Genomic DNA, 26,502 nt, shown 5'->3' with positions numbered 1-26,502 from the left:
GGAAGGAATTAGATTACCTAGCAATAAGAAAAATAATAATAATTAAAAGGAAAACTGATCTTTTGTTTCGTTGGACATTTTTATTTCAGGGGTGAGATGTAAAAAGAGTACTCTTGCGGTTAAACTTTTAAAAAGCAGTTTGCTTCTCAATGTTATGGGATTGGAATGAATCCACACTAAACAAAAATATAAACACAACATACAACAATTTCTATGATTTTATTGTGTTACAGTTCATATAAGGAAATCAGTCAATTGAAATAAATTCATTAGGCCCTAATCTATGGATTTTACATGACTGGGCAGGGGCGCAGCCATGGGTGGGCCTGGAATGGCATATGCTCACCCACTTGGGAGCCAGGCKCAGCCAAACAGAATTAGTTTTTCCCCACAAAAGGGCTTTATTACAGACAGAAATACTCCTCAGTTTCATCAGCTGTCCGGGTTGCTGGTCTCAGACGATCCCGCAGGTGAAGATGCCGAATGTGGAGGTCCTGGGCTGGCGTGGTTACACGTGGTCTGCGGTTGTGAGGCCGATTGGAAGTACTGCCAAATTCTCTAAAACGATGGCTTGTGGTAGAGAAATTAACATTCAATTATCTGGCAACAGCTCAGGTGGACATTCCTGCAGTCAGCATACCAATRGCARGCTCCCTCAAAACTTGAGACATCTGTGGCATTGTGACAAAACTGGACATTTTAGAGTGGCCTTTTATTTCCCCCTGCACAAGGTGCACCTGTGTAATGATCATGCTGTTTAATAAGCTTGTTGATATGCAACACCTGTCAGGTGGAGGGATTATCTTGGCAAAGGAGAAATGGTCACTAACAGGGATGTAAACAAATTTGTGCACAAAATTTGAGAGAAATAAGCTTTTTGTGTGTATGGAAAATTTCTGGGATCTTTTATTTCAGCGCATGAAACATGGGACCAACACTTACATGTTGCATTTATATTTTTGTTCATTGTAAATGGAATTACATGTTTTATGTTCCCCCAGTTTATGGTCCCCCAGTTTTCAAATCAGCTTGTATGCTTCATTTACTATATGGTTCATTTTAAAGCTTTCCAGAGCATAACTATTATGTTATTTTAGAAAAACCTAAACTCAAATCCTGTTCCCAGCAGCGGACTGAAATGTGACATGATTCTGTGTGTTTATTTGAGTGTGTTAGCTAGTACAGTATATGTGCTTCATTTGAGAGTGTGGAAGTGTATGTGTGTACATTTTCCAGTCTCCCAGAGTGACCCATCAATAACACTGGAGCAAGATCATTACTTTTAATGTTGTGCCATGGTATTAAACCCTGTGTATTAAACCCTGTGTATTAAACCATAGACGCTTCATCATAACGTTGTTGAGACTTAGTGTGCTCCTGGGTTTTTCAGGTGAGTTACAACCTGTAATGTAAAACATGTTTTGTTAAACAGCCTCGGCACAGAAACAGATACATGAACATGTGTTTATTGGCTGTTTTAGAGCACTGAGTAATGCTGCTATTTAGGGTGGTTTTGAGAATGCACCAGGGAGGATTTTATGCAATTTACCCACACTTTGCCCTCCTTCCCCCTCCCCCTAGAGGTGAATTGGGGGTAAATTTGAAATATTAGGCCAWCCCCATTACCCCCTTTATTCCCCATTTCCTAGTGCCTGAGGTACATAGATACACACGCTCAAAAACACATATGTGCTTATTCAAAACCCCAGTGAACGGGGTTTCTTCCTCTCGGTCCAGTATGGAAAAGACTACAGGACAGTCTGGGAATTGTAGGTTTCCTGGTTGTCTGATATATAAAACATACAGCTGATAGACATACTTGCAATCAAGACATTGGCTGAAACATTCCTACAAGCTCCCATTCACAACTGTACACAGCCTCGCACGGGCACACTCACTGATTCAGGGAGAGCCATCACTATTCAGCCCTTGAAATGTCTTCGATCAGATTTACTATTTTAAACTGTGCATGGCCAGGCACTGTCACAATGATTAGAGCGCTGTGGAAATACATATTTCCCAAGCTTAGTGTCTCTCTCCTCCCTCACCATCTTTTACAGCTTAGAGACAAATTCTGTTTGAAGCAATCTGCTGCTATTCCAGCACACAGTWTCTCTGGTTATTCCAGGGAACTCCCTGCTTTAGTGTTGAAGAGGAGAGGAGCATACAAAGGACAGAACTAAACAAGTAAAAGAATTGGTCAAATCTTGCAAGAGGAGTTAATTTAGACCAAGCAAAATAATTAATCTAGCCAACATACTTTTCCRTCTGTCTCTCTCCTTTGTCTCCCCCCTTACACCAGATATATACAGCACTGCTCTCCAATTTATTTCATCTTTATAAATGTAGAAGAAATGTTTATTTACAATGATAGCCTCCAATATGACATTGAATCCCTAAAAAGTCAAAATAAACAAGAACCTCTACTTGATGAATATGCATTTGCGTGCTTACATAAATGCCAAACAGTACTGAAAATGATATCTTGTAAGCCCTTGAGTTACCACTTGATATGGTAATGAATAAAGGTGTAACGTGTAAATTCTTTCCTGGCCTGTTCTGTGAAGGGGTCCTGTGTGTTTTGATTCTGTGTGCTGAGCTCTGTGGTAAATTAAAAGTGACCCGTGAAGACCCTGGGCCCGGCCCCGCCGCTCCTACCTATGGAAACCCCTCATCTGGATCACATTGGGCTCAAATGGAAAGCAGAACCCCTTTTTCTGATACAGGGAGAGGGGAGGTGGGAGTAGGGGTCTATCGGGAGGGAACAGGGTGGGGGCACTGGTGTTTCTACTGAAGCCTGTCTCTATGTGTATCAATGTGCAATACAATATCTTGGGCTCTTTCACACACACACACACACACCCCTTTTTCTGATACAGGGAGAGGGGAGGTGGGAGTAGGGGTCTATCGGGAGGGAACAGGGTGGGGGCACTGGTGTTTCTACTGAAGCCTGTCTCTATGTGTATCAATGTGCAATACAATATCTTGGGCTCTTTCTCTCTCACACACACACACACACACACACACACACACACACACACACACACACACACACACACANCACACACACACACACACACACACACACACACACACACACACACACACACACACACACACACACACACACACTTTCCAGTCACGTTCTCAGTATGGAGAATGAGAGACAGGTGTGTCCTCAAACTCAGTTAACATCTGAAATGGTGTGCAAGTTTCAATGCTTTAATTACCCGAAGCAAATAAATTACCAAGTAATAAAATAATACGGAGTGGCTGTGGATCAGACTATTCCTGGATGTTTCTTCCTGACAACTAAAGGTCCAAGAGGGCCTGCGCATGTGCAGATATAAGTAGCACAAACGTCTCTGTGGACAAATGGATATTGGTTACCATTGTACAAATGGTGGCTGCATAGCTTTATCATTAGAGAGTCTCTCAGTCTCAGAGAAATGCAGACAGCTGACATTTTGACCATGGTATCCATGGCAACAAGGATGTGAGGGAAAAGTGTGTTCCAGGTGAACTTTTTTGGTGAGCACTCCTGAACTGTTTTTCATTAATCGTCTCACAATGTGTATTATCACCAGTAAGAAAAGTCAGAGTAAGAAATAATCATTATCATCTACATAATTTAACGGTCACAATTACGTGTGTGTGTGTGTGTGTGTGTGTGTGTGTGTGTGCGTGCGTGCGTGCGTGCGTGCGTGCGTGCGTGCGTGCGTGCGTGCGTGGTGGTTTTGCTATCCTTGAGGGGACCAGAAGTCCTCACAAGGGATTGTAAAACAAGGAACATTCGAACAACTGGGGACATTTCGTCGGTCCCCAAAAGGAAAAAGGTTATTTTAGGCCAGTGTGTGTGTGTTTGTGTATAGTTGTTTTCCTACCTTATCAGGACCCCAATGTCCTAACAATTAACCTGAATGTCCTGACAATGTATAACTTTTTTGTTCTGACAACTTTTCTCATGTCCTGAATTTGTTCAAATGCTATTTTAAGCTTAAGGGTTAGGTTTAGGGTTTGGGGTTAGGGTTTTTGGGGTTAGGGTTAAGGGAACATTTTATTTTTAATGGTCAAACATTTTTACTTCCAAAAGTCCTGAAATTTAATGAAAATAAATCTGCTTGTGAGATCTGCTATTATGATTTATATAGCCATTTAAGGCCATGCGATTGCATATAATATTAGTCCTAAACATCCCAGGTGGGATGCATTATTGCAACAATTGTAACGTAATCCAGGATAAACACATATGTTTAAAGTGGAATAAATTACTCCTGTAATGTGATTGAAAATTCTGAGTAAAATAGAGCTTTCTTACATCATAATAGTGTACAAATTCACATAAATCCCCAAAGTACATGCTGGTTCAGAATGCTATCGCCCAATCATAATATATGATATCCCTTCAAAGGGGCAGTCTGCATTTTAAACAAAGTGTTTCCCCACCACTGTTTTGGTAAAAAGCTGAGGGATGGGGCTGGAGAAATGTAACCACTCTCAAAATCATAGACAGAGCTGTGGATGCAAGGACCGACCCTCTATGATATCAAAAGTATAGTCTTAACCATGTCGAGGCTATACGGTGTTTGGATAGCCTTAATATATTGGGGGTTCTGATGGGGTACATGAGTTGAACTAAGCTCATGAGGCATTTATAAGCTATATTCTTCAAGAATCATTGGGTACATATAACTCAATTATGTAATTTATTTAAGTCCAAAAATGGATGTAGCAACTGCATATTTCCCCTTGACGTGCCATCTATGGAAAGTGTGTTCAATATCACTTTACAGTATTATCATCCTTATCAGCAGTGGTGCAGACCTTGGCCTGTGTGTAGGGACTGATGGGAGGGCATATTGGTCCAGGAGAACAGCATAGTCTTATTTTGGCCTAATACCTAACCTGGCTGACACACCTGATGCCATGAGCTAAACCAAGCACAATCCCACCTTTATCCCCAAGCTGTTGAACAATCACGACCAGAAGAATAATCTAAGCGGGCTAGGTTTAATTTGCAGACAGCAGCAACACTGTCTTACGTGGGGCTTTACTGCCCCCTGCTGTTAAACCCTAGGAACAAAATATGATAAACACAACATGGAGGGAGGGTGGGGGAGACTTTGGACACAAACTTATTGTAAGGTGCTACTCATATACAGTAATAGTCAACAGTTTGGACAAACTTACTCATTCCAGGGTTTCTATATTTGTGCTATTTTCTACATTACAGAATAACTGTGAAGACATCAAGACGATGAAATAACACATATGGAATCATGTAGTAACCCAAAAAGTGTTAAACAAATCAAAATATATTTTATATTTGAGATTCTTCAAAGTAGACACCCTTTGCCTTGATGACAACTTTGCACACTCATGGCATTCTCTCAACCAGCTTCATGAGGTAGTCACCTGAAACGCATTTCAATTAACAGGCGGCCTTGTTAAAAGTTAATTTGTGGAATTTTTTGAATTTTTTCCCTTCGTAATGAGATTGAGCCAATCAGTTGTATTGTGACAAAGTAGGGGTGGTATACAGAAGATAGCCCCTTTTTGGTAAAAGACCAAGTCCATATTATGGCAAGATCAGCTGAAATAAGCAAAGAGAAACGACAGTGCATCATTACTTTAAGACATGAAGGTCAGTCAATATGGAACATTCCAAGAACTTTGAAAGTTCCTTCAAGTGCAGTCGCAAAAACCATGAAGCACTAAGATGAAACTGGCTCTCATGAGGACCGCCACAGGAAAGGAAGATACAGAGTTACACTACCGTTCAAAAGTTTGGGGTCACTTAGAAATGTCCTCGTTTTCTAAAGAAAAGCACAGTTTTTGTCCATTAAAATTACATCAAATTTGTCAGAAATACAGTGTAGACATTGTTAATGTTGTAAATGACTATTGTAGCTGGAAATGGCAGATTTTTTATGGAATATCTACATAGGCGTACAGAGGCCCATTATCAACAACCATCACTCCTCTGTTCCAATGGCACGTTGTGTTAGCTAATCCAAGTTTATTATTTTAAAAGGCTAATTGATCGTTAGAAAACCCTTATGRAATTATGTTAGCACAGCTGAAAATTGTTGTTCTGATTAAAGAAGCAATAAAACTGGCCTTCTTTAGACTAGTTGAGTATCTGGAGCATCAGCATTTGTGGGTTCGATTACAGGCTCAAAATGGCCAGAAACAAAGAACTTTCTTCTGAAACTCGTCAGTCTATTCTTGTTCTGAGAAATGAAGGCTACACCATCAACTTTTCAGAGACTGCGTGAATCATGCCTTCATGGTCTAATTGCTGCAAAGAAACCACTACTGAAGGACACCAATAAGAAGAAGGGACTTGCTTGGGCCAAGAAACACGAGCAATGGACATTAAACCACTGGAAATCTGTCCTTTGGTCTGATGAATCCAAATTTGAGATTTTTGGTTCCAACCGCCGTGTCTTTGTGAGACGCAGAGTAGGTGAACGGATGATCTCCACATGTGTGGTTCTCACCGTGAAGCATGGAGGAGGTGTTCTGGTGCTTTGCTGGTGACACTGTCAGTGATTTATTTAGAATTCAAGGCACACTTAACCAGCATGGCTACCACAGCATTCTGCAGCAATACGCCATCCCATCTGGTTTGTACTTAGAGGGACGATCATTTGTTTTCCAACAGMACAATGACCGAACACACCTCCAGGCTGTGTAATGGCTATTTGACCAAAAAGGAGAGTGATGGAGTGCTGCATCAGATGACCTGGCCTCCACAATCACCCGACATCAACCAAATTGAGATGGTTTGGGATGAGTTGGACCGCAGAGTGAAGATAAAGCTGCCAACAAATGCTCAGCATTATCTTTTTTTAAATTCCAGCCCCCGTCCCCGAAGGAGGCCTTTTGCCTTTGGTAGGCCGTCATTGTAAATAAGAAGTTGTTCTTAACTGAATTGCCTAGTTAAATAAAGGTTAAATAAAATAAATATTTTTWWAAATGTGCAAACTTCATCAAGACTGTGGGGAAATAATTCCAGGTGAAGCTGTTTGAGAGAATACCAAGAGTGTGCAAAGCTGTCGTCAAGGCAAAGGGTGGCTACTTTGAAGAATCTAAAATAAAAATATATTTTGATTTGTTTAACACTTTTTCGGTTACTACATGATTCCATGTGTTATTTCATAGTTTTGATGTCTTCACTATTATTCTACAATGTAGAAAACAGTCWAAATAAATGAAAACCCTTGAATGAGTAGGTGTGTCCAAACTTCTGACTGGTACTGTATATATTCCGTGATTTACTTATACTATAAGTCATTCAACCAGATGTCACACATAAATGCCACTGATAGCAAATGTATACTATTACTCAATTCATAGGACACAAGATAATATTTCATTTCACAGGACACAAGATATTTAATTTATGGTGGACATTTTGACCATTAAAAGATGTTACAAATATTATACTTATGTTAACATTTGGGCAATCCAATGTCTTGAAAGTATGCTTTCTTGAATTGATAAGAAAAATATTTCCTCCAATTCAAACATTGGACAGGAAATTGTTGTTGAAGTGCTCTCCACAGTTTAAGGAGGTTTGTTAAGCACAGGTGTTTTTCAGCATTGTGAATATTAAGGCCTCTGCATGTGTCAAATACACTGTGGTAGTAATCACACGCCGCTATGATTACAGCAATTAGGAGATCAAAGACATAGCCCCAGTCACCTGTCTGTCACTCTACAGAGGCAGGCTGGGGTGGGGTGGGTGGTATGGGGGAGCAGTGACTGGCTGGTTGAGTGAAAGCTGCCTACTGCAGACAGAATGAGAGAGCCTCCATGGGAGCCTTTCACACACTGAGTACAGAGTGATAACGCAGTACGGTTGAGTGGCAACCTGCGGTTCCCACAGAGCGATAATATACATACAGAAAGATCATTCTTGGACTTAAAATTGGTCCAAGAAACACCAGGCCTAGAGAATGTTTAGCCGTTTTCTAAAAATAAATACCTTAGCGCTAAAACACAAGACAAAGAGGCGCTTTTCAAAATGTGTGACAGTTTATTCCACAGTGAAAAGGACATGGGAAATGTGTTTCATCAATCCAGTATTCAGTAATGCCAGTACATAAAGGACAGAGAAGTCAAGGAAGTAAGACCTCTTCTACACTGTGGTGGTCACTGATTAGTTAGGTTGGTCATCCTTAACTCCTATGACTGAGCTACTCTGAAAAACTGCTTCATACAGTAGCTTGATCAATTTGATAGTCAAGCTTTGACAGTTGTTTCGTTATCATAAAATGTGGTTTCATTTTTYGGCTAAATCACTTGTAAATAGGGGATGAGGACAACATTGCTATGCCATAATGTTACTCAGCAGAAAACTGATACATAAACATACTCATTAACACTCAGACAATCACCTCGTCATGCACACAGTTTGAGAATAAATGTACACACATGCAGGCACACGCACATATGCATGCCCACACATGCACGCGGACACAKACACCAAAGTGAGGTGATGGTTTGCTGAACCAAAACCTCAAAACCTTATAACTCTGAGCACATGATTTCAGTTTGTTTGTTAGATAATTAGTAGGTTTGTTTTTTGTTAGATAATTAGTTAATTAGTAGGTTAGTTTGTTAGATAATTAGTAGGTTAGTTAGTTTGTTAGATAATTAGTAGGTTAGTTAGTTTGTTAGATAATTAGTAGGTTAGTTAGTTAGTTAGATATTTAGTAGGTTCGTTAGTTAGTTAGATATTTAGTAGGTTAGTTAGTTTGTTAGATAATTAGTAGGTTAGTTCGTTTTTTAGATTGTGGGGAGCTATCATGTCCCAATAGAGCGATTCCATGCCAGCGGAATATATTTTTTCTATCTCAGATTGTTCTGGCAATTCTCACAGAAACTTCATTGGGAGATGGATGTTTGACATGCTTTTTACATTTGTATCAGAATTTTTTGTTGCGGTTGAAAATCATGATGAAAGTAGCTATTTTAGACCTTTTTTAGACCTYWACATGCCTCCTGTAAGACCCCRTGAACAGTACATGACACAGATATCTTGGTGTTATTCTTCTTCTTCTAGTGTACTGTAAAATATGTATGTCTTGGTTCTGAAATAAAACCTTTCACAACTATTAATATGAATATCTCAAAACTACCTTTTTAGAATTTGTTTCATTTTAAGACATATTGTTTGGAACAATATACTTTACAACAAGAATCATCAACTAYATTCAGCTATGAGCTGATTTTACTTGAGCGGATGGTCGGAACATAATTACAAATCATTTGTAGACTGCAAATTGACCGTAAGAAACCTAAACGGATATAATATTTGACTAAAACAATKATTTCAAACCTTGCTTATATTTGTATACGATTACCTGTCTCTCTTATGTGTGGGAATATATTTCCTAAATTAAAAAACTCACTTGGAGCTGATTTCCTGGTGTTTTTGCAGTATTTTATGTCCAACAATGAAAATTCCAATGAACAAAAAAAGAAATTGGGGGGCCAAATAAAACCACCAGCAGGCCTAATTCGGCCCATGGACCACCAGTTGGGGAACCCTGCTCTACAAGTAAATCAAATTTCCAGAGTGAGCTCTCTGCTAATTCTGAAGGTATGATCAATTTTATGAGCATCACCAACACAGTGAATGGGCAAAATATTTCAAAGGCAACTCTGCCGGTGACCTAAAGGAGGACTGGAATTGGTTAGTGAACTATGTCAATATCTATGTATAAAAATGGGTCATATCATTAAAAGTATGATAGAGCCCACTCTGGAAATTCGACATGGTTTGAAGAGTATATTGTTACAATGTCTAAAAATAAGCCAGACTCCTGCTACCCAAGTCATAGACTGTTCTCTCCGCTAACGCACAGCAAGTGGTACCGGAGCGCCAAGTCTGGGACCAAACGTCTCCTTAACAGCTTCTACCCCTAAGCCACAAGACTGCTGAACAGTTAATAATATGTCTACCCTATTTGCATTGAGACCCTTTTTAATTGTACTGACTCTCTTGCACCGGCACTATGCAGACTCACTGGACTCCACCCACACTGACTACATACACTCACTCACTCACTCACGCATATTGACGTCACACACTCACACTTTCACATACGCTGCTGCTACTCTGTTTATTATCCAACCTGATTGTCTAGTCACGTTTAACCCCTACCTACAGTTGAAGTCGGAAGTAAATTAGGTTGGAGTCATTAAAACTCGTTTTTCAACCACTCCACAAATTTCTTGTTAACAAACTATAGTTTTGGCAAGTCAGTTAGGACATCTACTTTGTGCATGACACAAGTAATTTTTCCAACAATTGTTTACAGATTATTTCACTTATAATTCACTGTATCACAATTCCAGTGGGTCAGATGTTTACATAAACTAAGTTGACTGTGCCTTTAAACAGCTTCGAAAATTCCAGAAAATTATGTCATGGCTTTAGAAGCTTCTGATAGGCTAATTGACATAATTTGAGTCAATTGGAGGTGTACCTGTGGATGTATTTCAAGGCCTACCTTCAAACTCAGTGCCTCTTTGCTTGACATCATGGGAAAATCAAAAGAAAACAGGCAAGACCTTCAGAAAGTTCATCCTTGGGAGCAATTTCCAAATGCCTGAAGGTACCACGTTCATCTGTACAAACAATAGTACGCAAGTATAAACACCATGGGATCACGCAGCCGTAATACCGCTCAGTAAGGAGACACGTACTGTCTCCTAGAGATGAATGTAATTTGGTGCAAAAAGTGCAAATCAATCCCAGAAAAACAGCAAAGGACCTTGTGAAGATGCTGGAGGAAACAGGTACAAAAGTATCTATATCCACAGTAAAACGAGTCCTATATCAACATAACCTGAAAGGCCGCTCCACAAGGAAGAAGCCACTGCTCCAAAACCGCCATTAGAAAACAGATTACGGTTTGCAACTGCACATGGGGACAAAGATCGTACTTTTTGGAGAAATGTTCTCCGGTCTGATGAAACAAAAATGGAACTGTTCGGCCATGAATAATGACCATCGTTATGTTTGGAGGAAAAAGGGGGAGGCTTGCAAGCCGAAGAACACCATCCCAACCATGAAGCACGGGGTTAACAGCATCATGTTGTGGGGTGCTTTGCTGCCGGAGGGACTGGTGCACTTCACAAAAAAGATGGCTTCATGAGGAGGAAAATTATGTGGATATATTGAAGAAACATCTCAAGACATCCGTCAGGAAGTTAAAGCTTGGTGGCAAATGGGTCTTCCAAATGGACAATGACCCCAAGCATACATCCAAAGTTGTGGCAAAATGGCTTAAGGACAACAAAGTCAAGGTATTGGAGTGGCCATCACAAAGCCCTGACCCCATTCCTATAGAACATTTGTGGACAGAACTGAAAAAGCATGTGCGAGCAAGGAGGCCTACAAACCTGACTCAGTTACACCAGCTCTATCAAGAGGAATGGGCCACAATTCACCCAACTTATTGTGGGAAGCTTGTGAAAGGCTACCCAAAACGTTTGACCCAAGTTAAACAATTTAAAGGCAATGCTACCAAATACTAATTGAGTGCATGTAAACTTCTGACCCACTGGGAATGTGATGAAAGAAATAAAAGCTTAAATAAATCATTGTCTCTACTATTATTCTGACATTTCACATTCTTAAAATAAAGTGGTGATCCTAACTGACCTAAGACAGGGAATTTTTACTCTGATTAAATGTCAGCAATTGTGAAAAACTGAGTTTAAATGTATTTGGCTAAGGTGTATGTAAACTTCCGACTTCAACTGTACATGTACATATTTCCCCAATTACCTCGTAATCCTTGCAAATTGACTCGGTACCGGTACTCCTTGTATATAGTTTTGTTATTTTGTGTGACTATTTCCTTTTTTGCAAATGTTTCTTACTTTTTACCTCTGCATCGTTGGGAAAGGACTCGTAAGTAAGCATTTCAAGGTAAAGTCTACACCTGTTGTATTCGCCACATGTGACAAATAAAAAACATTTCATTTTATATGACTAAGATATCTGTATGATGTACGGTTCACAGATCATACGTCTTACAGGAGGCATGTATAGGTCTAAAAAAAAAAGGCTTAAAATGGCTACTTTCGTCATGATTCTCTCAAACAGTTTGTGATACAAATAAAATCATTTCAAACATCCTTCCTCCCAATGAAGTTTCTATGTGAGAATTGCAAGAACAATCTGAGATAACAAAAATATTTTCTGCTCCCACTGGCGTGGGATCGCCCAATAGTTAGTGTTCTCACTCCATTTCAGGAGGTTAGTAAAATGTCATACGATCAAGGACTAAAGGATGTATCCTCAGGATGACTCAGGAAGTAAAGACAATATACTGCATGGCCTACAAGATGCTGTTTGATCTCACCAAGGGGCAGGGTGGAGTGGGTGACATGATTAAAAGAAGAAGACATATTTAAAAAATACTATAGTATACTATGCTCTAAATACTGTAGTATTCCTATATTTATATACTATCGTATTCACTGTAGTTTTTGCAGAAGTATACTATAGGTTTTCACTGTAGTGTTTTTGCGGACTTTACTGTAGTGTTTTTGTGGACATAACTCTAGTATACTGTAAAGCTTACTACAGTATAAATACTGAAAATATTCCTATAGTAAAAACTATAGCATATACTATAGTAATTACTGTAGTTTTTACGGATATTGTTCTAGTATTTACTATGTTTTTTGTGGTACTTTTTTGTACTTTTTACCCCTTTTTCGCCCCAATTTCATGACATCCAATTGGTACTTACAATCTTGACCCATCACTGCAAACTCATGTTTGGACTCGGGAGAGGCTCATAGAAATGGAGGATTTCTCCTTGAGGAAACCTGCTGGGCAAAAATAGCAAATGTTCCATAACCTGTAGGTAGGTAGGTAGAACTGGAGTCTGATCAGATAGTTCAGAGCATCTGTTCTTTTTTACAATCTGTAGGGAAGACAATATATAGTCTATACATGGCATGTAGGTATCTCACTCATAGTTAGCACAAATTGAGATATGGGGGCAATGATGAAAAAAGCACAAAATGTTCATACTTGAGTAAAACTAAAGAACCTTAAAAGAAATGACAAGTAAAAATGAAAGTCACCCAGTAAAATACTACTTGAGTAAAAGTCTAAAAGTTTTTGGTTTTAAATGTACTTTAGTATCAAAAGTAAAATAAAAATATTGTAAAATTCCAGACGGCACAATTTTCTTGTTTTTTTTTAATTTACAGATCGCCAGGGGCACACTACAACCCTCAGATGTAATTTACAAACGAAGCATGTGTTTAGTGAGTCCGCCAGATCAGAGGCAGTAGGGATGACCAGGGATGTTCTCTTGATAAGTTTGTGAAATAGACAATTCTCCTGTCCTGCTAAGCATTCAAAATGTAACGAGTACTTTTGGGTGTCAGGGAAAATGTAAGGAGTAAAAAGTACATTATTTTCTTTAGGAATGTAGTGGAGTAAAAGTAAAAGTTGTCAAAAATATAAATAGTAAAGTACAGATACCCCAAAAAACTACTTAAGTAGTACTTTCAAAAATGTTTACTTAAGTACTTTACACCACTGTATGGGGGATGGGAATGTGAAGCATATGCAAATTAAAATAATCTAGTATAACTATAGTTTTTTTTTTTTTTTTACTGTTTTTGTGGACATTACTGTAGTATTTCCTAGTGTTTTTTGCAGATAATGCTGTATTATTTAATCTAGTATTATACAGTATACAATAAAAAATATATAGTAAGCACTACACACGATCGAGGGATACTACGGTGTGTAGTATAGTATTCTACAGTATATTTAAAAAATATATAGTTAGCAGTACACGATAGAGGGATATTACAATGTGGAGTGTAGTATTCGCCAGTATACTACACAATCCAATAGTAAGCACTATATAGTCAAGAGATACTACAGTGTGTAGTATAGTATTCCACAGTATACTACAAAAGTATATAGTAAGCACTACACGATCAAGGGATACTACAGTGTGCAGTATACTATATACCATTCTACATTTTAGACATTTAGCAGAATCTCTTATCCAGAGCGACTTACAGGAGCAATTAGGGTTAAGTGCCTTGCTCAAGGGCACATCGACAGATGTTTCACCTTGTCGGCTCAGGGATTCGGACCAGTGTCTTTTCGGTTACTGTATACCGTTATAGTATAACACAAAATGATATAGTAAGTTCTACACATGATCCAGGGATACTACAGAGTGTACTATAGTATTCTATAGTAAAATGTAGCATTGTTTTATGTGGGAAGATACAGTATGTTAGTAAGAGCAATGAATCAATGGTCAAATTGTTAGGCCTCATATGGGGTGGTTAGTATACCAGTCACCACTCAGTTAGTAGTAAAGCAGGAAAGGATTGCTATTTCCTTTGGTTTATCTTTTATAAGATAATACACATCAGTGTCTATGCAGACTGCAAACCCAGCACTGAGCTGCAACACCTTTTGGAGGTTGGCCACACAATGGACAGAGGGACAAACATTTGTCAGCCATTATTTGTTAAGATAGAATACTTCAGCTTTAATGAAATGCAATTCTTTAGCTTTAATGAAATACAATTCTTTAGCATAGTTACTGTACGATTTATAATATATATKTTTTTTAAATCAATCGTCACCCTGAGCAGAAGTGTGTGGTCAACCTAGGTGCGCTTTTTCTTTAAATCAATTGGTTGATCCAGCTTTCCATCCCAGATCCTGGAATCACTCACCATTGTGCTTTAGGGGGCCAAAAGTAACATGTCTCAAGCAACATATCACACTTAAGGTTATAACAGATTGATAAATACATAGTTCTTGTATATGATTTTGGGTGATCTGTGTCTGGCGGGAGAAGGGTTTCAGGAAAATGTGAGAGGACTCTGTCTCAGACTCAGGGCACAAAGCAAAGGGTTAGTGAGTGTGTTAGAAATTACAAGTCCAGCCAACATCATCCATAGTACAGTTGAGTATTAGTAACAATAGGTCTGTTAGCAGACGTTAGTACTGTTAGGTATTAGAGGGTTATTGTTAGTGTATTTATTAAGGAATGCCAAGAGAGCTGTTGACAGTTGGGGGTTTGGTTTCAGAGTGTAAGAATATTAATGACAGTAACAGCCCCACTCTTAAACACACAATGTACACACACACACACACACACACACACACACACACAGTGGTTTTAACAGACCATTAGGTTAAGGATGGTTTTAACCAGGGAGAGTCAGACAAGGCACTTCTCCAGTGCTTGGGTTTCAGTTTGGTTGATTAGTGAATGTTAGACTGTTAGTCCAGGTTAGTAAACCAGGAGTACCCCAGTGTTGGTTAGTTCTTTACGACTCCAGCTAAGGTTACTCAGAGTACATGCAGCAATCACAAGACAAACCAGGCCTCGGGAAACCGTCTAAAAACTACACCCCCAACACAAACACAGCTACACACACTGACACAACTCTAACATCCTCAACACTCCTGTAACGTTAGGGTAGACTAATGTTACCAAACCATCCACACAGGCTTGTCATGGGTGTGCTCCCTGCTAGCTTGGTTAGGAGCACATCATTGAAATTAACAGCAAGGCCATCTCAGCAGACTCAATCTTGTTAGTCATGTTAGACGTCAGAGATTGGAGGAGGTGAGTAAGGCGTTAAAGTGTTGCCAAGGTTACAGAGAAGAGAAAGGACAGTGCTGACAGCATGAGGAGAAGCAGGCATCAGAGAGAGGTGTTAGTCAACTGCAGTGTCAGTGCTTTGATCAGCTGAACAGTGTGGAAGGGGATCAGAACGTGTTAGAGTTATTTTACAAAGGAGGGGAGAGAAAGCATCCCTCAGTTAAACAGTATTTCGGGGAAGGAAATGCAAAGCACCAAAGCGTCAGACACACAACACTACAACTCCACCCCTTATGAGTCTCTCTTATGGCATGAAATGTGGTCCTATCCAATAAAGTCCTGAACAATGTGGCACAAAAGACTACAAGTAGCCCTTTCCTGCAGTCAAATTACCAAATCGCCCTCTAGTGGACTCATGGGTGGAATGTTATTCATATCTTTCATCATTAATAAACATTATTTCAAAAACCCGCCGAAAATTCTGTGTTTCTATGGTTTTGTAATGTTTCAGTCTTCTTTGATGTATATAAACTGTAATATTGGGATGCAAACTCAAACTTGAATACATTTCAAATGTATGGTACAGGTCTGATATGGTACAGGTCTTTTTTTAAGCCCATAACCATGTATGTGAGGTGTATACTCTTGTTTCATAGTAGATTTGTTTAAGACAACCAAGAAACACTGTGACTGATTTAGCTCATTGCAGTAAAAGGTTAAAGGGAAACCAGCAATGTGCCAATGATACTTCCATTTTAAGTAGGCTAAGTAAAATATCCAAATAATCACAGCAAGGTGATACACTTCTAACACATATTGATAGATAAAGAAGTGTGGCTGTGCCCCATCAGCAGTGGGTGAATGCCAATGTTGTGCCCCTTTCTCAGTGGGTGAAAGCCATAGGTCCCAGTTCCAGTCCCAGTTCGGTAAGGATGAACCGCGTTGACAACTGCAGAGGGAATGACATGACAACACAGTCACTGAGTTCTGTTCTACACAACACAGTAAGGTGTGTAGAAAACTGAGCAGCAGAGAAAGATGAAGATGATGAACTGAGTAGTAGACAGTTTGACAGGCTCGGAGAAATAGTCATTGTGTCAGTTTTACTGAGGACACCTCAACTAAGACAAATGGAGGGAGCAGAGAAGCAGGCACTGGTTCAGGCTGACATGGTGCTACGGTGAAGAGGAGAACAGACATTTAGTCTGCACTTTACTGTTTCATTCTAAACATGAAATGTCACTCATTTTGTCACAAACTTCAAGTCATAAGCAAGAGGGCTTGTGTGTGTGCAATCAGGTTTTTGCCAATGGGCAGGATTCTAAGAATTACTACAGTTCCAGGACATATGTGTTACCTTGGTAAACCACATATGTAGACTACCCTTCCAAATGCAGCCTCTATTTCTCTCTAGCTCTTGGTTGACCTGACCCAACCAAACATTTTATAGGCCGATCTGGCACATGTCAGATATTAAAACTCATCAGCCATGAAAGCAGATTAGACTAATCTGATTTAGTTATGGTTCTGCTTTCAGGTTGTTTTGTTCTCCGCCTTCTTTCTCTGGCAGTATAGGTCGACTGCACTGTTAAAATGCGGTGGATTAATATACAGTTGACGTCGGAAGGTTACATTCACCTTAGCCAAATACATTTAAACTCAGTTTTTCACAATTGCTGACATTTAATCAGAGTAAAAATTCCCTGTCTTAGGTCAGTTAGGATCACCACTTTATTTTAAGAATGTTAAATGTCAGAATAATAGTAGTGACAATGATTTATTTAAGCTTTTATTTCTTTCATCACATTCCCAGTGGGTCAGAAGTTTACATACACTCAATTAGTATTTGGTAGCATTGCCTTTAAATTGTTTAACTTGGGTCAAACGTTTTGGGTAGCCTTTCACAAGCTTCCCACAATAAGTTGGGTGAATTTTGGCCCATTCCTCCTTACAGAGCTGGTGTAACTGAGTCAGGTTTGTAGGCCTCCTTGCTCGCACACACTTTTTCAGTTCTGTCCAAAAATTTTCTATAGGATTGAGGTCAGGGCTTTCTGATGGCCACTCCAATACCTTGACTTTGTTGTCCTTAAGCCATTTTGCTACAACTTTGGATGTATGCTTGGGGTCATTGTCCATTTGGAAGACCCATTTGCGACCAAGCTTAAACTTTCTGACTGATGTCTTGATATGTTGCTTCAATATATCCACATAATTTTCCATCCACATACTTTTCCTTCCTCATGATGCCATCTTTTTTGTGAAGTGCACCAGTCCCTTCTGCAGCATATCACCCCCACAACATGATGCTGCCACCCACGTGCTTCACGGTTTGGATGGCGTTCTTCGGCTTGCAAGCCTCACCATTTTTCCTCCAAACATAACGATGATCATTATGGCCAAATAGTTCCATTTTTGTTTCATCAGACCAGAGGACACTTCTCCAAAAAGTACAATCTTTGTCCCCATGTGCAGTTGCAAACCATAGTCTGGCTTTTTTATGGCGGTTTTGGAGCAGTGGCTTCTTCCTTGCTGAGCGGCCTTTCAGGTTATGTTGATATAGAACTTGTTTTACTGTGGATATAGATACTTTTGTACCTGTTTCCTCCAGCATCTTCACAGTGTCCTTTGCTGTTGTTCTGGAATTGATTTGCACTTTTTGCACCAAAGTACGTTCATCTCTAGGAGACACAACGCGTCTCCTTCCTGAGCAGTATGACAGCTGCGTGGTCCCGTGATGTTTATACTTGCGTACTATTGTTTGTACAAATTAACGTGGTACCTTCAGGCGTTTGGAAATTGCTCCCAAGGATGAACCAGACTTGTGGAGGTCTACAATTTTTTTTCTGAGGTCTTGGCTGATTTCTTTTGATTTTCCCATGATGTCAAGCAAAGAGGCACTGAGTTTGAAGGTAGGCCTTGAAATACATCCACAGGTACGCCTCCAATTGACTCAAATTATGTCACTTAGCCTATCAGAAGCTTCTAAAGCCACGACATCATTTTCTGGAATTTTCGAAGCTGTTTAAAGGCACAGTCAACTTAGTGTATGTAAACTTCTGACCCACTGGAATTGTGATACAGTGAATTATAAGTGAAATAATCTGTCTGTAAACAATTGTTGGAAAAATGACTTGTGTCATGCACAAAGTAGATGTCCTAATCGACTTGCCAAAACTATAGTTTATTAACAAGTAATTTGTGGAGTGGTTGAAAAACAAGTTTTAATGACTCCAACCTAAGTGTATGTAAACTTCCGACTTCAACTGTATYAACACACTAAACTAATCCCTTACATATACCCCCTCTCTCAGCACGAGGAGATACTGTACAGCACAACCTCAATGGTAGCACTGTTCTTTGTGTGAGTATAAGGCCCTTGAACCAGTGTGTAACGAGATGTCTCATTGCTCAAACGCCTAACAAAGCCTCAGTCATATCTAGAGAACAGAGAAAACAGTCTACCTCAGTATAGGTTACCAGTTGGTCTCCTTAACAAGGTCATTTAGCAAATAATTGTGCCTTCTTAGTCAATGACTTCAATGGAAATCTACATTAGCTTGATAAATAGTGTTACCTGTTTAAAAACAGCTTTGTTGACAGCCTTGTCAGTCAGGAAATGTCGTTGACTCGTCTAAATAGGCTCTGAGGGCTGGCACCATCCCAGCATCTTCCTCAGGATATATCTGGAGATAAACACAGAGCAGAGAGCAGCAGAAAGTGGAACGCAACCCCCTGGAACACCTGTCCCCAAAACCCTACAAAGGACGTGCTGGACCATTGGCCTTGACTACTGCCAATAGATACTATGAACTGCAGTAGGCCAGGGTTACTAAATTAATCTGCAAAATCACCAAGAATCATAGGCGTTGAGGAACAGTATCTAATGGACCTGAATAACCTTTTTTTTCTAACTTATTTGAATTTTTTTACTTTGAACTAACCTAATTTAAATGAATAACTTGTTACGACAGCTCCCCTAATACCAACAATAGTCATTGAAAGATATCACGGAATGGAGCACACAAGACAGAATTACCATCAATAACGGCTGTTAAACCTCTGCCTTTACAAGAACCCCCTCCACAGTATGAGGATATACTGGACACATACCCATTTGTCTCTCCCTACTCCTGTATTCACCAGTCAGTCAGGGACACCAGGGAACCCCAGTCATCATGGGGTCTTGCATTCCGACAGCTGAGCTGTGGGTTTGGCCACTGTATACAGAGGGCATCCATTAGCCAGCAGCACTATGTAAACAGCAGCAGTGGAGGTGAACAGGGTGATATAAGAACTGTTTGTAATAAAACTAGATTGATCCACACTACCCCTGCATCATCACATGCTGATGCCATAGAGGGGCTGCYAGCATGAATGTCTGCCCAAAGAAAAATACATGTTGATTATTCCTATCCTATGATTACATTTTTAAACTCCATAATGGAACAGCAGATTGCCAAAACGGACAAGGCATAGGATGCTGTGGTGGCTCACTCACACTCACTGCGCTGTTGCTGCATTCAAATGTCTCAATTATTAATGTAGGGTTAGACTAGTTGGTCCTGCGGAGCTTTGTGTGTGCGTGTCTGCTTGTATTAGYCGTTTGCCTTTAAACTTCACTGAAATGGGTGTTGAAAGGGTATTTAGCTCTTATAAAACTGTCGTACTACACGAGCGCATCATAAAACATAATTTCAAAATGAACCTCGCAATGACGATTTGTCAAACCCAGCTTGAATGATTAAACACCATACATTATGATTGTTTTAATCATCTTATTTATACCCTATGTTCTCCTGCGCATGATGTAAATGGGACAACAATTGTATGTCTGAGGCTACGGTCTTGGAAGCTAATCACATATTAAAATGTAGAATGAAATGTCATGTTATTAAACGAATATCAGAAAATCGGTCAGTGGTCTCCTACCTTTTGCAATGATGTAAGTTTGACCACCGGTCCACAATGCACCAGTCTCGCAGCATCTGTGTCAGTCAGTAAGGCTGCGATGAAGCGCTCGAGCTGTCCGATCCRCTTCGGGTAGGATGAGAGATGTGCAAAATTATCAATCATATAGTGTAGYTATTCTAAATTAAAAGCGAATCCTTACCAATGGTTTTGTGATGCGCAGTGCACAAAAACATATTCCAACTTACCCATGCATCGATCTCCTCTAAAATGAGGACGTGCTGTGGAGTGCGTCACGTTGCTTGAGCAGAGGTCTGGTAAATGGCGAGCAGCTGCCTCTGATGGGCGGTTAAAAGAGAGTAAATAAAAAGACAGAAGCCTGGACAAAGGAGTGTTTGGATGGCATGAGATTAACCAGTATGCAGATGTCTGTATTTTATATGCAAGCGCATGTAGGCTACGGACTCCAGCTMCCATAAATATACGTCCTATTGTTACTACAAACTCGTGACAGAATGCCCGTAGGTCTCCTTCACCATCTGCGTTCCATCTGTAATCGAAACGTGTCTGTATGCGTTGTCCCAACCTTTTCAAATGGGCTACAACAACAGCATCTCTGCGGTGAGCTAGAATAGAATAGAATGAAGCATACTGTAAATACGGGGCCTATCCTATACCACAATGTAAACCCAGTGTCCAGTTAGGTAAAATAAAAACTGAAATTATCACATTAATAGCCTTGCCTGCACAGCGCCATGGAGAAATTAAATATAAGCACACTCCTGTCGGTGACCCCTTATAACCTAATCTAAATAAGAGCTTCATCTCATACAGAAAGCAATTATATGCACATATATACACACACACACACAAACAGTACCAGTCAAAAGTTTGGACACATCTACTAATTCCAGGGTTTTTCTTTATTTTTTACTATTTTCTACATTGTAGAATAATAGTGAAGACATCAACATTATGAAATAACACATATGGAATCATGTAGTAACCAAAAAAAGGTGTTTTGGAAGAATCTGAAGAATCTTATATTTGACATTCTTCAAAGTTGCCTTGATGACAGCTTTGCACACTCTTGGCATTCTCTCAACCAGCTTCARGAGGTAGTCACCTGGAATGCATTTAAATTAACAGGTGTGCCTTGTTAAAAGTTAATTTGTGGAATTTCTTTCCTTCTTAATGTGTTTGAGCCAGTCAGTTGTGTTATGACAAGGTAGGGGTGGTKTACAGAAGTTACCCCTATTTGGTAAAACCAAGTCCATATTATGGTAAGAACAGTTCAAATWAGCAAAGAGAAATAACGGTCCATCATTACTTTAAGACATGKAGGTCAGTCAATACGGAAAATTTCAAGAACTTTGCAAGTTTCTTCAAGTGCAGTCYCAAAAACCACCAAGKACTATGATGAAACTCTCTCATGAGGACCGCCACAGGAAAGGAAGACCCAGAGTTACCTCTGTTGCAGAGGATAAATTCAAGTCAAAAAGGCAAAGGGTGGCTACTTAACWCTTTTTTGGTTACTACATGATTCCATATGTGTTATTTCATAGTTGTGATGTTTTCACTATTATTCTACAATGAAGAAAATAGTAAAAAGAAAGAAAAACCCTTGAATGAGTGGGTGTGACCAAACTTTTGACTGGTACTGTATATACATATARACACATATCAACTGTTGCTACCAGACTTAACTATTGCTAATACTGTACAATTTAAACACTTGCCCCCCAATCCCCCCTTCCCTGATACATGTGTAAATATTATACTATAAATTGGACCTTCCTGTATTATACTTATGCTAAAATGTCTACATGATCTACTTCATTCATCACACACAACACTTTGTAATTTGGGTGAACTATCCCTTTAAAAGAAACGCGTTGTAAGATGTGGTCACTTCGTGATTCCGTAGCTGATGAAAATAAACAGACATCACTTTGCTTCTTCCTGAAAAGAATGTGAGCCCGCGCACTGAATTGAGGTGGGTTGTATTTATGTMTTCAATGTTTATAATTGGTAAAGGATATTTTTGCATATGTATTGAACTATTTTAATAAACAGAGAGCTATGATCAAGTTGCTGTTGATTAGCTGCTTCCTAGCAACTGGCTGGCTTTGTTAGCTGCATGGAGATATTTTTTCCATCCCCCCCGGCGGCTCCCCATTAAAGATCGTTAAAGGGGCAACCGACGCCCTTGCAATTGAATGGTTCCAGGCAGTTAACTAAATATTTCAGACTCGTTGCACAAATTATTATGAGGTCAGTCATACATTTTCTTAGTATTTGGAATGCAAGGTCAGTGGATTTGTTTATTAGTGATTCTGCTCAGTCCAATCCCCTCGAACGTGGTGATAAAATAATCAGTTAAAGCTAATTTCCTGAAATTCTACACTTGCCATGTTAATGTTATCTGAGATGAGTTACTAAATCAATGGGGGTCCCAAGCCTGGTCGGTATTCGGCCATAATTTAATACTAATTACTCCATGGCATCATAATTATTAGTTTAGATAGATGGCTAGACTAATTTACCAATCTAAAAGATTGTTGAGTGACTGACATAAGACCATAACCACATCTCGAAATTGCACCTTGTGTAGTCTATTCTAACTCAATAAGTTGAGACCCCGACTGAGTTCCTAAATCTTGTTTAAAAAGTCGCAACATATATACTTTAAGGCCGACTTCCACAGCTCTAGTACAAGATTAGCTCTAGTGCRCCAAAGCCTGTTTCAGCATGGGCAGTGCCATTGAAGACTTGTCAAAGTTGGTGGATAAATGTCTTACTCAGGCTGCTTACCATTGAAAAGAAAATACACTTGTCTGCTTAAGGCAGAGTTTTCCAACCCTCTCCTTTGGGCCCCCCTCCCATGATCTTTCACATTTTTGTTCAAACCCTAAACTGGCACACCTGATTCAATTAGCCAACTAATCATCAAGCCTTTGACTAATTGAGTCAGGTCTGCCAGTTTAGGGTTAAAGCACAAATGTGAAAGTCTGCGGGGGCCAGAGGAGAGGGTTGGGAAACCCTGGCTTAAGGCACCACTGTCCCAWAGGCACCAATGCGATAGCAGCTGGGTCTGGTCTGCTTAGTTCAGGGGTGTCAAACTCATTCAACAGAGGGCCCAGTGTCTGCGGGTATATGTTTTCTCTTTCAATGAAGCCCTAGACAACCAGGTGAGGGGRGTTCCTTACTAATTAGTGACCTTAATTCATTAATCAAGTACAAGGGAGGAGCAAAAAAAACAGACACTCAGCCCTCCGTGGAATGAGTTTGACACGTGCTGTATATGAACCAGAAAAAAAGTGAGTGAGATGTCTCTGGACTTGACTTTCACCATTTTGAAGTAGTCAACTGGATGGGACTTCCTATGGGTTAAGGAAGAATCACATAATTCCCTCCAGGTCATCAGGAGGGATCAGCCAATGAATTATACTCCTGAGTAAACGTTCCATAACTGAAGAGGGCAGTAAATCAGCAACCTTGTCTTTTATACCTGTTCAGACAACACACTTCAGGTGGCAGTAAACACCCTTGACTACTTTAAAAATGGAGAAAGCCCTCAATGGTGCTGCCCATTTTAAGGCACAGCTGCAAAGAAAGGCCCCCTATGTGGTAGGCCTACCTGTGATGTTCAACACCTGGCACGTATTCATTACGCCGTTTTGTTGCAAAAACTTTCTTAAACGAAACGGTGAGAGATCTACATGAATTTGCAAGCTGCGTGACGAATGGRGCTTTGACTCCAATCTGCAGTTGCTCTCAGCTCAACGCTGGGATTGCTGTGGAGTAAGTTTGAGGGGTGAATGTAGCACATGGGGATGTCCACATGCACTGCCGAATAACTAGCTTTTTGCAAAGCACAACGGGTAAGACACTTCGGGCGAGCGGTCACGTGCTAACATGGCAGAGGTCCTGGTTTCYAGCCTCAGCGTYAGCCTAATCAGGAGAAGGCAGTACTTGCTAAGCAGGCAGCGTGATGTCCGCTACATATGGCCATGACACACTTATTTACTTCCCTTCAATCATTTGAAAGGAAATMACTGGTCTAAGAAATATAGTGGAAACTTCCCCTAACCCAGCCCATGGTTGCGTCCCAAATGGCACCCTATTAGCTGCCTTTTATAGGTAGCTACTTTTGACAGGAGCCTTATGGGCCTTGATCAAAGTAGTGCACTATATAGGGAGATTTGTGGAAGATGGAACCCATGTCTCCACCAAGCCAATGCTTTTAGATTTGTGTTAAGTAGTCTGCAGGTGCTTGGAATGCAGCCAGATTATTCTATCAATTCATGTGTTGTTGCCTAACAAGTGTCTTTCTCCCATCTATTTTAAGTGTCATCTTGTCTGCCAGTCAGCTATCCATGGTCCACACACAACTCTGCCTACGTACTTCCTTTGGTTAACCTGTTTCAATGCATCAGTCTGGTGAACAGAGACTTGCAGGTTTGTGTCAAGTTACCGAACACCTTTTCCTCAGCAACGGCAGAGCTGCAAATGATAAGGCTGTCATATCTCGTTTCAACATCACCTGCATCATCAATGCCACACAAAACATCACAAACACTTCCACTGCAGAGGTGGAATATGTCCATATACCTGTTACAGACTCTCCATCTTCTCCTCTGAGCGACTTCTTTGACGAGGTAGCAGATAAAATCCAGCTCGTTGGGGAGCAGTGTGGACACACATTGGTTCACTGCAATGCAGGTGTGAGTCGCTCAGCTACGTTATGCTTGGTGTATCTAATGAAGTACCATGGAATTACACTTTTGGAGGCCCACAAAAAGGTCAAATCTTGTCGACCTATTATTAGACCAAACAGTGGATTCTGGAAGCAACTCATCCAGTATGAACGCAAGCTCCGTGGTTGTGCCACGGTCACAATGATCACGTCCCCCATGGGTGAAATACCTGACATTTATGAAGAGGAGACCAAAGATATGCTTCCTCTTTGACATGCACTGTTTGTTAAAATGATTGTCAACCCCATTGTAAAAATGCATTAATACTCTTGTTTTATATCCAGTATGTTGAGTTGGAAGTGGTCCTCTCAAATGTATTTGTAAACTTTGATTCAGAAATAAAAATTAGTTGTACAATGTCACTTTACGATTTACAACTAAACAAAAAAAGGTTTGTCTTTTGTAAAGGCTACAACTTCAAGTGTCATCCAGGGTAAGAAGTGTTCACATGTAGAAAGGTTTTATAAATACATTCAAATGACAATGAATATTGTTAAATACATTTTATTCATTTCAACTCCCACCAAAAAAGAAAAACATTTGCATTGTTGTGTGACAGTGACAAAACCACAGCAAGTATAGTATAAAATGTCATTTCTAATCCAATTTAGCTTAAATTGGTCCAGCATACAAAAAGGATCTYTGCAAAATGACTACTTCCATTTGCCATATACTCAACTGACTATTGAAAAGCACATTGTACAGAAAGATCTCTATGAAACAAGGCCCTGGGTAGAAATATAGTGATCATTTAGGATGCAGACACATGAAAAATATACACTGGCTCAGTCTTAAAAATATTATCCGATATTCTTCAATCTTCTACATTCCTTGGAATGTTAATCAATACTCTTAATTTTGTCAAAACGTCTATCCTACGTCCCCCATGCGCCACTCGGGCCCTCAAATGACAGCTTTGTTGAGACCATGAAAAGTTTGGGACAGATCAGCTATTTTGGGGTCCCGAGTGGCGCAGCGGTCTAAGGCACTGTATCTCAGTGCATGAGGCATCACTACACTCCCTGGTTCGAATCCAGGCTGAATCACATCTGGCCATGATTGGGAGTCCCATAGTGCGGCGCACAATTGGCCCAGCGTCGTCCGGGTTTGGCCGGGGTAGGCAGTCATTGTAAATAAGAATTTGTTCTTAACTGACTTGCCTAGTTAAATAAAGGTAAAATMAAAAAATATTGTCCCTCTTT

The 26,502-nt window shown here is 39.9% G+C and overlaps 1 protein-coding gene and 1 long non-coding RNA gene across 2 annotated transcripts; one reads left to right on the top strand and one right to left on the bottom strand.

Moving 5' to 3' along the window:
- Positions 1 to 8,024: 8,024 nt before the first annotated feature.
- Positions 8,025 to 21,119, bottom strand: LOC111974781 (uncharacterized). Its single transcript, XR_002878723.2, has 4 exons — positions 20,789 to 21,119; positions 20,562 to 20,666; positions 19,207 to 19,849; positions 8,025 to 16,581 (listed from the first exon to the last, which is right to left on the bottom strand). It is a non-coding gene; the product is annotated as an uncharacterized lncRNA (long non-coding RNA).
- Positions 21,120 to 22,446: 1,327 nt separating this feature from the next.
- On the top strand, positions 22,447 to 25,662 carry zgc:153044 (dual specificity protein phosphatase family protein). The gene is made up of 2 exons (XM_024001021.1): positions 22,447 to 22,536; positions 24,892 to 25,662. Exon 2 carries the CDS (start codon positions 24,971 to 24,973, stop codon positions 25,511 to 25,513), a length of 543 nt encoding a protein of 180 aa, XP_023856789.1. The 5' UTR covers positions 22,447 to 22,536; positions 24,892 to 24,970; the 3' UTR covers positions 25,514 to 25,662.
- The last annotated feature ends 840 nt before the right edge of the window (positions 25,663 to 26,502 follow it).

The sequence above is a fragment of the Salvelinus sp. IW2-2015 genome, linkage group LG15 (assembly GCF_002910315.2).
Source record: "Salvelinus sp. IW2-2015 linkage group LG15, ASM291031v2, whole genome shotgun sequence".
NCBI classification, from domain to species: domain Eukaryota; kingdom Metazoa; phylum Chordata; class Actinopteri; order Salmoniformes; family Salmonidae; genus Salvelinus; species Salvelinus sp. IW2-2015.
Note: the sequence above shows the minus strand (reverse complement) of the source record. Positions and strands in the feature narration are given on the sequence as shown.